Below are 15,323 nucleotides of genomic sequence, written 5' to 3'. Positions count from 1 at the left end.
TCTGTAACCCTGCAAAACTAGAGAAAGGAAATCATTTTATTGTACACTTGTACCAGTCACAGAAAGTTTTGACAAAAACTCCAAATGCTCAACTAGCAAAACAGGTAACTCACTTGTTGATATAATTGAGGAAGTTCCTTTGAGACTTCTCTGGCATGTTCATCAAAGCATAGACCAGAGACAGGTGATAGTAGATGGCTGGATAGTTTGGGGCATACTCCAGTCCAAACTCCTCACAATCCTTCAACCATTGTGACATTGTATTACCCCTCCTGTGAGAATCATACAGTGATCTATAATACATTAGGACTACCTCCATTATCCATCCAACTGTCTGCTAGCTAGCCACTAAAGTATTCAGGTAAATGAATTTGTTGAGGCCCGTGCATTTATATACAAAGTTCTGATTAAATACTCTAATAGAACATACATCTTTCACAAAAGAGACTCTTCTAGAAGTCACACTATTTGGACAGTTATGGTTACAATAATTGAGACCATTATATAGTGGACCCTTTGAGCCCCAATGGTATCAGACAATGATAAACATGTGAATCAGTCACCTCATACTAGGCTTTGATATTCTAATATAACATACACTATTTATCAATTTTGGATACTGATGAGGGTCTACAACTTCATAATAGAAAACGGATACTCAGCATAATTTGAGTGCTCTAATCAAAGATAATATACCCCCCTGGATTGGAAACTAGTAAGCACCACTGGTTACAGGCTGGTTTCGCACCCCTTTCAATAACAAGACAAGTTTCTCTGGGTGAAACAAGACTCACCACTGGTAAAAGGTTCTTTCTCAAGATGTTTTGGAAGCCAACAGCAAGTTTCGAGGCAAATTGGCTCTTTATTGTGCAAACGGTAGAAGCAAAACTGATCGTGAGATCAAATGGTTTGGACGCATTCAAGGAAAACACTGAAACGCTGTACGCTACACCCTTCGCACTCAGACCATACCATGGAGCATTATTAGATGACTTTCATAGTATAAATTGTGTAGCAATACTGTATAGAATCACAGAGAGAATGTGCTTCCAGTTTTGCCAAAAATACCATCCCAAAAATTTGCCAAAGAAGTTATGGGAAGGCATATTATTTAGCCAATGGCATTTTTTATAGCATAGTTAACTTTCTTGTTCCACCTACAGCACTTAATTTAGCCAAGAATGTGCTTCCAACAAAGTATGTAGTCTGCCATTGTAAGCCTTCTGACCAAAAGTGATGCAAAGTGGTCAAACTAACTAAAACAATTATCATAACAACACCACAAGTCATTCTCGTAACAAAGTAAAGTTGTTAATGCCACCATTCTACTGTAATAGGATTAAATTTGTTGAGGTGTGAAACCAGCCTAAGGACACTGGTTCTTGTACAAAGTCCATGGGCACACAGTGCAGTTTCCAATCCAACGGGTTATATCATCTATGCTCTAATAGAGTAGTTCACTACATAATTCCATACATAATATTTCAAATACAAAAACTGTTAGCTATCCAAATACCAGGTGATCTCCACAGGAACTATTGCAAACTAATATAAACAGAAGCCTCAATTGTGTTCTGAGTAAACAGTGAAAAATCAAGCCCAATATTCCCATGGTATCATGAATGTATTGTAACGCTGGTTTTTGGTATAATTTTTATTGTAAAAAAGTGTAAATCTCCATTATCAGTACTACTATACTGTATGATTCATGGATGGAATTACACAAATTTGAATGCACTATATAAAATTATAAATAAGTTATTTAAATGTCAGACATTTTATGAGGAAGCTATAAAAGTGCTGGTCTGGTAAGGCCCTTTTCAAACCTGTAATGAAGCCAAAATAAATCTCGACAACTTTGCTGCAACTGAAATGTTGTATGCTCTTCCTGTGTGGGGTCATTTAATATCTCACAACATCTGTGCAATCAGGCAGTTAAAGTTATACTTGTGGTCTATGGAAGTTTGATCATATTTCTGGCAGTCACCATCATCTTGGGTGGTTACCATGTCACCTGCTAGTGCAGTACAGAGTACTCATCATGATGCATCGCCAGTGTATTCATTATACTCCAATTACTTTTGAGCCACCACTTGAGTTTGGGTCAAATCATTTATACATGACCCATACACCACCACCACACTTTTGCCATTTTTTTGCCACAAAACTAGTTTTGGCCAACATTTTTCCACATTAAAGCAACCATGTGGTGGAACACTGTATTATTATTTACTTGGTCTGGTGACTTTTTAATACTCTTTATGGACATCTACTAGGTTAATTATTTTTCCCTTGTTTTACGTTGTAGTGTTATGTATGTGTATCAAATGTAAAGTTTTGTTGTTGTAATTGTATTGTGTATGTATACATTGTGTGGTGTAGTATTGTATGTGTATACATTGTGTGGTGTAGTATCGTATGTATACATTGTGTGGTGTAGTATTGTATGTGTGTCTCTGCTAAGGAGGAACAGCCATGGCTGATTGGTGGAGTATAAATCAACAATCAGTCAACAATGTTTTCTTTTGAGAGAAACCAACTGTCATTTTCGGATGTGTTTTTACAGATCAGTGAACATACTGTACTATACTTCACCTGTGACTCTTCACTGGTTCACTCCCCACAACACAACAGACAGAGTGGAAACACAGTCGAGACTCCATGGCAGCTTGATGGAAGTACCAAGTGGACACACCTCCACCACTGATGGTAACATATTCCTTCAACACAACCTTCCATGACTTTGCTGCCCCTCTGGAACTCTCATCATTCATTATTCTGTAACAGATAGCAACAGATGGTAACATATGGTAGCATATGTGACTGGATTTTGGTAAAACAATCCAAATCGCACATTAGAAGAATCGAGATAAACAAATAAAATTTTTTTTAAGTCAGTATAACTTGCCAAGGATAGCAAACATGCATATGAAATTTACACAAGAAATGCTTCAAGCCGTTACCTTTGAGACCACTTCCAGTACTTGAAGAATTTCCCACCAAACAAGATAGAAAATCTGAGCAGTTGGACGAGTGAAGTAGCATCACGAGTGCTCGCAAAGGGGTGGATGGTGGGGGTGGCGGGGAAGGAAAGAGGTAGGCTTCGAAATGGCACAACAGACATGAGATTACAGGGCTGTACTGGCTTCTAAGTGGCTGATATTTAGCAAAATTAAAAGAAAAAAAATGTCTGGCCAACCTTATCAGGCCATCCACCAGTACACCACTGATTCTTGTCAAGCCAGGTTCCTCACAAGGCCAGAAACTGCCATTCGAGCTCACCACACCACCCAGAAAAGACAGCTCTTAAAATCAGCCTTGAGTACTGCTGAGGGTCAAAACCTCATCAGTATGATAGTGTAGCTATCCACTGGTATCGTGTTATTTGATTTTTCCTGATGTGCGATTTGAATTGAAATGGTTTTGTAACATATATCTACACAAAAACAGCCAAGCTGGGTGAAAAAATGGTGCGGCTTTAAAAATCCTGGGTGAAAAAAGTTGTGAAATCAAAGGTGGCGGCCAAGAAATGGCTGCAATGATGTTAATGCTAATAAATTTTAACAATGTCTGTTAGCATTAACATCATTGCAGCCGTTTCTTGGCCGATACTTTTGATTTCACAACTTTTTCACCCAGGCTTTTTAAGGCCGCACCATTTTTTCACAACTTAACTGTTTTTGTGTGGATTTCACTTCTTTTTGTACTTTATCAGGTCCCAAAACCAGTCCATGGCTGACTTTGAGGTTTGTTTTACTCACATTTCTTCTTTTCTATGTAGATACAATGATGATTATTGAAGACAGACTTATAAATGTATTTCATTGCGTGATTAATTCAATATTTGATAATATTATTGTAATATTCTAATAGAGTGTACATTTTTTTGAGGAGTTCTAATAGAACATACATAGAATGTTCTATTGATAGATCTATGAAATTATGAACATAATTATTATGATGAAATTAAGTGAGGTGATCAGCCAAGGTAGCAGTGGGTTCAGTGGTTAAGGATGCAGGTGTTAGGTATGGAGGTCCCTGGTTCAAACTCTGATAAGTTTTTTTTGACATTTTTTTGCACACTTTTTTACCCCGCAGTGACTACTCTATTAGAACATCTCGATCCCGCGATTTTACACTTGCTTAGTTTTTTCTTTATAACTTTGTCACTGTAACTCTATTGCTATTCAAACTATCAAAAGGCACTGCTACGATGATCAGCCTATCTACACACCAATTTTCAAGTTATTTCTATACTCAGTTTACCCTGTAGCCATGACAGAAGTTCAATCTTTTTATATGTGAATAAACGCTCATAACTCCTTGAAAACTCCTCAGATTCACAACAAACTTGGTATGTGAATCCACCGTTACACGCTCTTCATTCATGCTACAGATCAAGGCAATCGAGTTACACGTTTGCATTTTACAGCAATTTTTGCAAAGTGTGTGAAAAGAAATCAAAGTCCCGTAGCCCTGTACGGCATGAGAAGATAAAAACGAAGAAATTAAAGCAACATTTTGAACACCCATATCTTGCAAATGGCTGTTGCAAATTTAATGTAATTTGCTGTGTGGCATACCCTACCTGGGGGACAGCTATAATGCAAAAATGGTATGCTTTGGAGAAGGGGCCATGGAGCTATGCACACATGAAAAAGCTGTTTTCTTTCTTCCTGTTAATATACTCATGGTGTGGTCGCCAGCTTTCTTGGCCGCACGACACACTACCATGTGTTGATACCAGTAAGATATTAACACCAAATGTGCAATGTTGACAAGCAAAAAATCGTGTCAGTATAACAGTTCATGCAAGCTAAACATGAAGCCATATATGTACATCAAAGTGCCCAGTCTCTTAGTTGTTAACACCCATCCTCTCACACTCATGTCAACAAAATATATTCTACTCGTCCTGCTGTGAGTATTATTTTAGTACTCATTGTTCTGTTAGCTAGAGTTTAAAGTGGACTATGTCTAAATTCTATTTCAACAAAAACACATCTCCATAGCAACTCACCCCACATCCCAGACAGATGCCATCATAGCAAATGTACTCACTTGTACCTGTGTGTATTCCATTTAATGTACACCAACCCACACCATACTATACCAGTTTATGGTGAACATCTTTCTGTATCAAACATTCTTTCACCAACTGTTTGTCATCTAATATGTCAAACACAACCTCCAGGCTCTTATTAAAGAATGTTGATGTATGTAGTCGATCTCCACACCATACCATCATCCTTCCCAGCTCATTCCAACAGATCGCCTTGTCACACTCTAATATATTAGTGCACACATTACACCAACACATAATGATAGTAACTCACTGTCTTTCAGTTTTGCTATGATTTCAACAAAGAAGTCAGAAGCTTGTTTCATGTGCCCTCGGGCCCAGCAGACATAAGCTGGCCACAACTTCAAACACTCTGAATGTGATTTGGTAACCTTGGGATACCTGAATATGATAAGATGACACTGATCACTCTGTGACATTTCGCTACCCAATCACATGGTGACCACTAATAATATGCGTACAATAAGTGAAGATACACCATACTAACTGATACACACTGAAAAAAGTGAGGTTTCCACATGAATGTCCCATGACAACCCAATGAAATATATGAATAAAAAGTGTAAGAAAAAAATTAGAAATTTGAGTAGGGATCATAGTAATAACAAGCAAGGAAACAAGGGACATCATCTACACCTGCAGCTTTACTAGTGGACATTCAATCCCTAATTCAATCACATACAGCCATGACCAAATTAGGGATTAAAATTCCACTAGTATAGCTGCAGATGACCTCTCCTGTTTCCTTGCTTTCATTTCTACTTGATATTAAAATTTCTATTGTTTCTCTTACACTTGTTTATTTATTGTAACATGATAATGACTAGTGACCCATCATATACTGGATCAAAGGAATGAATGTTGCTGGCCAGACACAAGTTACATGCCACAACTGTCAATTACTGGAAAGTATCTCAGCTATCCCACTTTGTTTTCAGTTTTGTTCCACAAATATACAGCATTATAAACAATGTGAGAAGTTCCTTCGCAATCATCCCAGTCACTACAGACATTGCAAGGAAGTGCTACCCCTGATTATCAATTACACTGTGAAGTGAAGGGGTCATGCTGCTTCACTACCTAATCTCACTAGTATAGCTGCATAATGAGTTGACCAGTACACATCCACCTGACAATAAAAGTACAACTAAAGAGGTAGCTTCTTAAGTTATATGTATATTGTACATAATTATAATATTTATGTAATAATAGTAGCCAACTGCTGTAAGATTTGTGACTTTGTAGTTACAAATTTATTTAAATCTATTTATACAAATTTTTTCTTTGATTCTAAACCAGCACACTTATATCACAATTCAATCTTCATAAAATAATCATTAGCATTCCTTGGCTTGTCTCTCTTGGCTTCTTTTACCGGGCGAAGGGCTGGCAGTGACAAACCAGATGACTCATTCCGCGGCAAGAAGCTGCACACTCATACATTACATGGTGGCCATCTGGATGAGATGTTGAGTAGAAACCACTCCTCTTCAACTACCCACTCGTCCTGTCGAGATACCGAGCAAACTCTCAGTCTCACCCACATCGCGCCATTTTCGAATGCTGATTGGTCTCGTGACTGTCCACCAGTATATTTACGTGATGATCCGTTCACTTCATACAAACCAGTATAGTAGTATACTGTAGCTGTGTAGCATTTTATTGTAGCTGTGTGAATTCACTGTATAGTAACTATATCCTAGCTAAAGGGGGCCATGCTGCATGGGTTCCCTGTAAAATTTGGGGGGAAAGTTGCAATTTGCTAGCTAGTTTTACTTTAAAATTTAGCATCAATTTTAAATTTTAAGGCATTTTCAAACCTTTAAATTGCAAAAATTCTGCAGCTCCTGGGGGTTGCACCCCCAGACCCCCCTTGAACTTCTAATTGCTAGCTATAACTAAATGAACCATACAGCAAGTTTCATGCTGTATGTCAGGTCTACAATTATACATAGTATAGAAAGTCTGAAGAACAACAGATAGGCTTGAGCATATTTATATAGCTAGCTAGCAGTGAAATATCACTCTAATTTTCAAAAATTTCCTGTGGGGGCATGCCCCCAGACCCCCCTAGAATGCTCGTGCTTCGCACTTCACAGAGTGTGCTTCGCACACTGTGCAACAGCTCCTCTCTCATTGACATGTATACAGTAGCAATTTCAACATTATAGTCAATGGCCTGACAAACTCAATTTTCCCTCCTCCGGCCCTGAACTATCATGGTATCAATACTCAAAAATATAAGAGTACCCCAAATATAAAATTTGTGTGAAGTCATTTGGAATAAAACATATTCCTGATGAAGATTAGTTTAGCAAGCTGTTAGTAAAGCCACTTAGTATGGTATATGAACAAGCTACAACAGACAGAAGACGGGAATGGTGTAATGGAGGGGACAGTATTATCCCCAGCCACCCATGCACTTGATCAGGGAAAGGTGATCTGGTGGCAATGGTCCTTATTCTTGGGAAATTGTAGCAAAAACGTGTTCTTATGCTTCACATGCATATCCAAGAGGAGTTCAACCTAACCACGGTTTCTGACAAGCAGTCATTATTCATTGCAGAGTGATAATTGTCTTCTGGGCACTTTAAGTATTCATTAAAAAACTACAACTTGCTTTACTTTGCAAACCCACCTGGTTCAACCCACTTATGACCTTGACTCCTCAATAGTATTGTCCCCAGCCACCTACACACTTGATCACATGAATGTTATCAGTCAAACGTCTTGATCCAAGAAGTGTGCACTGGCAATAAAGTTATTGTGTATAGTTCTTCATTGTTGTGTTTTATTGATTTGGCTTTCATAGATGAACTGTGAATCATTGTCATGAGGTTCTTAAAGTAACTATGAAACTAGAGCGAGCATCAGCTCAAATACACTGGAACTTTGTTAACAACACTCTAATATACAACCGGGAACTTAACTAGAACCTGAGCCACCCAAATATCAACACTACACTACATAGACATCAAGATCAAGACACTCTAATAAAACAGTCACGCTAATAAAGCAGTCAGGTAAATATTCAGTAATAGTAGTTATTCTAATAAACAGTGTTGGGAAAGTTACTTTGTAAAAGTAACTAGTTACATATTACATATTACTTGCAACTGAACTATTTAGTTACAGTTACATATTACCCATATAATAAAGTAACTATAATAATATTACATATTATATTACTTTGTGTCCATAGCCTTAAGCTGTCACGTGTGAAACTACCACTTTATCACGTGACATGATTGCGTTGTTGGACAATGTGCAAATCTTGGTTGTAAGTAAGAAGCTGGTGAATAAGCTTCATTCAGTAGGCTTCATTACTTCATTGTGGCTAGGGTTACTCAAAGGATAACTAACGAGATTCGTAACTTCGTTACTTGTAGTAATAATATTATGTAATATCAGAGTCGTTACACTGACTATATTACTTAGGTAACATGTTACATTAGTAAGTAAAGTAACTTGAGTTATATTACCCGTTTTTATAGCGTATTTCGTTATATTACTTAGTTACCACAAAAGTAATAATATTATGTAACGCATTACTCATGTAACGCGTTACTCCCAACACTGCTAATAAACTACTGAAACCAGAAATTTCAGATAGTAATTTGTATCTAGTAGAATGATCATTATAATGTCAAGATTGAGAGATATCCTATAAAGCAGTCACCCAGTAGACTGGGAGCCATGTTTCACGTGCTTGTTAGCATACAAAATGTTACATAACCATTTCCTACATATTGCTTAGCTAGCTAGGTCCTGACATCATAAATAGTCAGGGTACTTCCCTGAATATAACAGTCAGTAAGAGTCAATTACCCCAATCTCCAAAATGATTGTTCTATTAGAGTATTACAATAATTGCTCTACTGATGTACATAACTTCCCCTGTTGAACAATCAAGTTTCTAGCAATAGCATACAAAATGCAATAGAGTAACATTTTAACAGCTTAAGAGTGTAGTTGTCTAACCATCTGTTTCATGTAGTACAAACATGGTTAGTGTATCATATATTCATACATAGTCAATTCAAGTTGTTCAGACACCAGTAAATGAAATTGTTGGGAAAGTGAAGAGCCTATTAATTGTATTTACAGTTTGTTCAATTACTCTAATAGAACACACAATCTAATACTTACCTCACAAACAGTGTTCACCTATAGTTCTATGAGGTCAGACCTGTTTTCCTTTCCACCATGAATGGGGAATGTTCTCCCAGGGAGAAATGACCTGCAAATTTCTTGCAAGACTTGCAAGTGACTTGCAAGAGAAGGGACATTTTCCTCACAAGAATCATGCAAGATTTGCAAGAATCTTGTAAGAAAAGGGACATTTTCCTCACAAGAATCATGCAAGATTTGCAAGAATCTTGCAAGAAAAGGGACATTTCCATGCAAGAACTTTGCTTGCAAGATTTGCAAGTATTGCAAATCATTTCTCCCTAAGTGCTACTACTCTTGTAAATTATCAGAACCCTTTCCAACCTTCCCACCAACACAAACAACTGCCCAGATGAGACTACAGCCTACCTCACCTTGTCTTCAAGAAGTGGTCCACTCGGCACACAGCTGGGATCTCTAAGGTGACTTTATCTAGTCCTCCACTGGTAGCCCCAAATAAGGGAAACAGGAAGTCACATAAGTGCACCAGGGTCCTCATGATTCCCATGGCAACAGAGAGGTTATTCCCCCAAACATCATTATAATACAACGGACGAGGAATAAAACAATGCATTGATGTTTGGTGAACTCTTGGATCTGAGATATTCATGGAATCAGGCCAGGTTCGTTGAGGATAGAAAACAAACTTAATATTATCATTATTATTATTAGGCTGTGGACTACATATATGATAGCCTGTTAGCAGGTCATGGTAGAGTTCTAATGTGGAGAAATTCCGTTCTGCCCAGTGCATCTGCAGAGATGCTGTTGACTTGAGCAGTTTATCCTGGGTGATCATCATTTGGAATAAGTATGGGATGGTAGTATCCTCAAAGTCATGACCTATAGAGATGAACAAATTGTGATCAGGTCCACCATGTGGACAGTGGGCACAAAATACAGTGGTCCCTTCATTTTATGAACTCATTAGGCCCTAGGTGTGATCAGATAATGGAAAAGTTCAAAGCCCATACATTTATATACAGAGCTTAGCTAAAATACTCTAATAGAACAGTCACATCCACAGTTCGGATAACAGAACATTCCTATAATCAATGGCCAGATACTGTAGGGACCACTGTAATTTGTATACTAAAAAACTTTATAACTTCAATGTCATCATACAATGGCCACACAAATTTCAGCCCTTTTAATTGGCTACAGAATTCCAATATTCCATTGACATACTGAGATATTTCCTGTTGATGTGATGAGGTGCAATTTGTGCCACACTCACTTGGGTTACATACACCTGGTCAGCTAGCGGGACCTCATTATAACCTGTGTATCATTTTATCAGTTTTTCAAATACTAGTAAATGTCCCCATATAAAATACTCTAATTGAACATACACCTGTTGATAAAACCATAGATATATAAAACCACCTGGGGTTTACATATATATGATAAAACATTCTAATAGAACAGTAATTGTCACAAGATTTGAATAATCAAGTTCCTACAAAACGTTCACCTTGATAGAATACACAATTAACAAGTCAGTTTGAATACCCCCCCTTAGGCAAGCCTTATGATTCACTATGCAATGTTTTTTCCCTATACAGTACATTTAGTTGCTTCCTGGAGTACAGCATAACTTTTAGCAGGTTGGGATAGAGTAACTAAATCTGATTACTGACTAAACACAGCTGCTGTGAGGTCAAGAATAATTGTGATATGTATTCAGTATAGGCTAGAAAGTTCCATATCAAACGTTACTCATGTTGCCTGCTTAGCTGATCATTTTATTGAAAGAGCATTCAATTAGCTTGCTAATTCAGTTCTTGTGACCACTGGCCTTATTAATGAGGTTACCATATTGTCAATAAAATAGAAACACACATGATCACAACAAGGTGATCTTATCAGCAAGGTGAACAGTACAAAGTGATTGTGCAGGGACGGATCAGCTGGCAAGGGGAGGGGCACAAACAGGCTAAGTTTTAGGTGGTTGGGGAGAGCCAGATCATAGGTATACTAACCCCAGGTGTCAGTATATCTATGGCCAGATTCTCTTGTTAGTAGTTGCTTTTTTGAAGCAGCAAATAATCACCTCTTAGTAATGTCTCACTGTTGATTTTTGCCGTTTTGACCTTTGCAGATGTTGTGAAGTCTTAAAAGCTGTTTTAAAGGTTCTGAATGTCTTGAACAACAGCAACACAATAATTATTTTAGAGACGCTTAGTACGCACGAAGGTACTGGGTGACTATTTCACAGCTATCTTGACTTTGTGCTTTAGTTTCAGGTGAATTTGCAATAAAATGTGCATACGTTCATCAGTTTTTAAAAAGGATCTTGACCTGACATAAAGCTTAGTATTTTAATCAGAAGTAGCTATGGCTGGCTCCTCGGGGAGGGGGGCATTTGTCCCAAATGCCCCATCCTGGATCCGCCATTGTTGTGGTATATATTACAGTAGTATATTTCCACAGCTGCTCTGTTAGGGTGTGTCATTCAAGTTCAACAAGGAGTTGTTAGTGTAAATTAACCTCTTGACTGCTTGATTTATTTTGATCCCAGTTCCAGATGGGTCTACAAGACCTTAGAACCTAACTTGTAAGCAAAATGAGAACTTATAAGGTTTCTATACTGACCGTTTTAGATGAAATCAAGCAATCAAGGAAATGATCAAACATCTTGATCCCAGCTGCAAGTGGTTCTACAAAACTTTTGGCAGTGACTACTTCTTGACTTGATGTTCCCCTCAGTGGCATAGCCAGGAATAAATTTTTACCGAGGTAAAGTTTATACATTGACCTAATTAAAAGGGTCTGCTTCTGACTCAACTGATTCACAAAAACTATCAAGCATGGGTGGTACAACATTTGCAGGTTGACTCTCTGGTTGGATGGAAGAAACTGACTCTGAGCACTTTTCTACATGTCATAAGTAATACTCCAGCTAAGTTAATGCTACAGTATACCATGCTTCAATTATTAAACTAGTTTAATTGCATTCAACTGGCACAAAAACTGAATTACTCCAGAGGTAGTTTGAGTGGTCAGGTGATCCATGGACTGCAAGGAAGGTCATAGTCATGCACACTATACTCGTTATTGATCTGATGTGATGTTTAAGTCAGAGATTATCTCTTTCATGTGATGCTCAACTGCATGTGCTAAGCATGTCAAGCTAGGGACTCTGGGGGCATGCTCCTTCAAGGAAAATTTTGAAAATGTATGCTTTGAATTGACATGTGGAGGCTATTTTTTTATTGTAACTGATTTGCATGATGCCATGCAGTTGACTCATTGGAATTTTTGAAAAGTAATTTGATACAATAAAATTTTAAATGATTCAGACCAAGCAATATAATGAGAACAGTGGTTATAATCTGTACTGAATGCTCTATTAGAATATATTATGATGACTGCTGTGTTAGATCTTTTACAATCTATGGCTGTAGTACTGAGTAGGGCCAGAGCCTACGCCTATGGTGACACGGCGCTGGACCACTTTTCAGCAACTTGAATTACAGTAATGCTGTCTAGTATAAACATTTGAGTAGAAAATCAGGAGTGCCTAAACTCAGGTCTACTCAGTCTGTTGTTGAGAATTTTTTACCAAGGCAGCCCTCAATGGTAGCTACACCACTACCCCTAGCATGCTAACATTACGATAGCTGAACACTCCAGCCTAATAATTATAATGTTTTTTTTTGTGTTGTTTGACGTAAGGCCAGGCTGCTATGGTCCTTATAAATGTGGGCAGATAGAATTCCACAACAAAGCAACAATGAAGAAATGATTGTTGAATTAAATAATTTTTATGATTTACTACATGACTGTTCTATTAGAGTATATCAATCGTACTATGAATTACTCGATACACAATGCCTATTTCTTGCAGGTTTTCACTAACAGATTTACAATTACGGTACTAGAGCAGCATACTTATTCCAGCCCAATATGTATTTCTAAAATCTGACTTTTTCAAAAGCCAATGCAGGCATTATAGTATTTCAGAAATTTCACATTCTCAAAGAAAGATGTGGGGGGTAGACCAGAAACATATTACCTATTGGAGTGGCCTAATCCTAGTAAACACACTTCAATACAATTAACCACTACTCACTTTTCACAACCTGTTGTATCTTTATCAAACACAGTTCAGTTAAACTGAGTACTCCACCCAAATCAGTCAGAGACAGGTCAGACACTGCCAATACACTATCTTCATCTTCAAACAGGTTACAGATTGGTCTGAAGAACTCATCTCTTGCAATTTTCCTGTTCTGTGCCTTTCGTTTCTTCTTCTTCTTCGACTGAGCTCCCTTCTTCCTCACTGCCTCTGGTAGCCCCACCCTGCTAGTGGGTGATAACAACACGGCGTCACCGAGAGACGTGTCATCAGAACTGAGAGGAGATTCTGGAGCTGAATAAAACTCTTCCGAGTCCTCCTCTTCTCCGCTACTGATCAAATCTTGTTCTAATATTTGTGTATCGTCAACTTGACTCTTCTTTTTCTTCTTCGCCCGTTCATGTACTTCACTAAGTTCCAACGATACCATCTTCCTGTAGCCAAGTGGCCATGGAGCGGGTAACATCTGATCGTCACTGCCACTCGCCATCGATTCTCGATCGCGAACTGCCCCAATAAATTTAGGATACAAAATGTCGTGATCAAGTATCTAGGGTGGGTGCACATGGATGTTGTCAAAATATGCTCTAATAGAGCAGTCAGACTGAATTTCTTGCAATTACATGTGGTATTCCAATAAGTTATAGCTAGCTAGTAGCTACCCCCATAGGGTGAGCTATATTGATATTATTATTATTATTATTATTATTTACCTATACTGTACAACTTCAGAAATGAAGACAAATGTACAGACAAATCACAAAAAAAAAAAATAATTCAATACAATAAGTAAATTATAATTTAATTATAGATTTAAATACTTCAAGTGAATTAGAGTCTTTAGCTAGGTTAGGTAAATCATTCCAAAGTGAAATTGTTGCTGGAAAAAATGAGGACTGATATGAGGTCTTTGATGCTTGCAATGATAGGAGGTTAAAAGGATGATAATTTCTTGTACTGGAATATGTTGCAAAGTTAGTATACAAATCAAATGGGATATCAATTTCATTGTGGATAATTTTGTACATCATGGATAATCTTAATTTTAATCGTCTGCTTTCAAGTGATTCCCAGTCCAGCAGGTTAGTTACGCTAACAGTAGGGTCACGTGTGTATGTATTGGTCACAAACCGGGCTGCTCTTCGTTATATCTGCTCTAACCGGGATATTAAGATAGACTGCCAGGGTGCCCACACTGTTGCAGCATATTCGAGTGGGAACGAATAAATACGGTGTATGCTAATTTCTTAGCATGGATTGAGGCACATGAGATATTACGTTTGAGAAATCCCAATGTTTTGTTGGCTTTAGCTGTTATGTAGTTGACATGCATGTTCCATTTTAGGTCTGATTGGATGATGACACCTAAGCACTTGCAACTGTCAACTTGGGACAAGGGAGAGTTATCCATGTAATAGGTTCTTGAGATAGTATAAAGCTTACTTAGGGTTACACTCATGTTGTGACATTTATCTACGTTGAGTTTCATTTGCCATATCAAGGCCCATTCCATAAAGGAGTTAATGTCGCTTTGGAGTAAAATAGCATCTTCTGTACATTTGAGTTTTCAAGTTACTCTAGTGTTACTAACATGCTAAGCACACTTAACTTACCTCCTTTACAACAAAGAAGAGAGAGAGCTAAACTTATAATGATGTATAAAATTATTAATGATCTTATTGATATCCCCAAAGAGTACTTTACCCCTAATGATTCGCGATTAAGAAAAGGATACTACAGGCAACTGACGACAAACATTGACTTGTATAAATTTTCCTTTTTCCCCTCTGCAATTAAACTTTGGAACCCCCTTCCCCCCTATATAATTAATTCCCCTTCCCTGGATAATTTTTGTAACAACTTAAGTAATTATATCTGTGCGTTATAATCATTTGTGATTTCTGCACAGTAAAAACAAATAATAATAATTTGTCTGTATAATATGCAGTCATCAGCAAATAGTCTTATTGTGGAGTGTTTGATGGCTTC

General features: G+C 37.6%; 1 protein-coding gene across 4 annotated transcripts in view; it reads right to left on the bottom strand.

Annotated features, from left to right (window-relative positions):
- LOC136265143 (uncharacterized) overlaps window positions 1–15,323 on the bottom strand; it is a 37,959-nt gene that overhangs the window by 18,551 nt on the left and 4,085 nt on the right. For 2 of the 4 annotated variants that reach the window (XM_066059947.1, XM_066059946.1), the window contains exons 3-10: window positions 13,329–13,884; window positions 9,628–10,096; window positions 5,337–5,464; window positions 5,114–5,286; window positions 5,021–5,067; window positions 2,596–2,778; window positions 114–272; window positions 1–17 (exon numbers count right to left, since the gene is read on the bottom strand). The exon at window positions 1–17 is cut by the window's left edge and continues 175 nt beyond it. In XM_066059947.1, the coding sequence (XP_065916019.1) occupies window positions 1–17; window positions 114–272; window positions 2,596–2,778; window positions 5,021–5,067; window positions 5,114–5,286; window positions 5,337–5,464; window positions 9,628–10,096; window positions 13,329–13,884 (1,732 nt within the window). Of the gene's footprint in view, window positions 18–113; window positions 273–2,595; window positions 2,779–5,020; window positions 5,068–5,113; window positions 5,287–5,336; window positions 5,465–9,627; window positions 10,097–13,328; window positions 13,885–15,323 lie in introns of those variants that run through there. The other 2 variants (XM_066059948.1, XM_066059949.1) reach the window with 2 other exon arrangements.

This window comes from Dysidea avara, chromosome 8 (genome assembly GCF_963678975.1).
Source record: "Dysidea avara chromosome 8, odDysAvar1.4, whole genome shotgun sequence".
Lineage (NCBI taxonomy): Eukaryota > Metazoa > Porifera > Demospongiae > Dictyoceratida > Dysideidae > Dysidea > Dysidea avara.
This window is presented reverse-complemented; position numbering and strand designations above follow the sequence as displayed.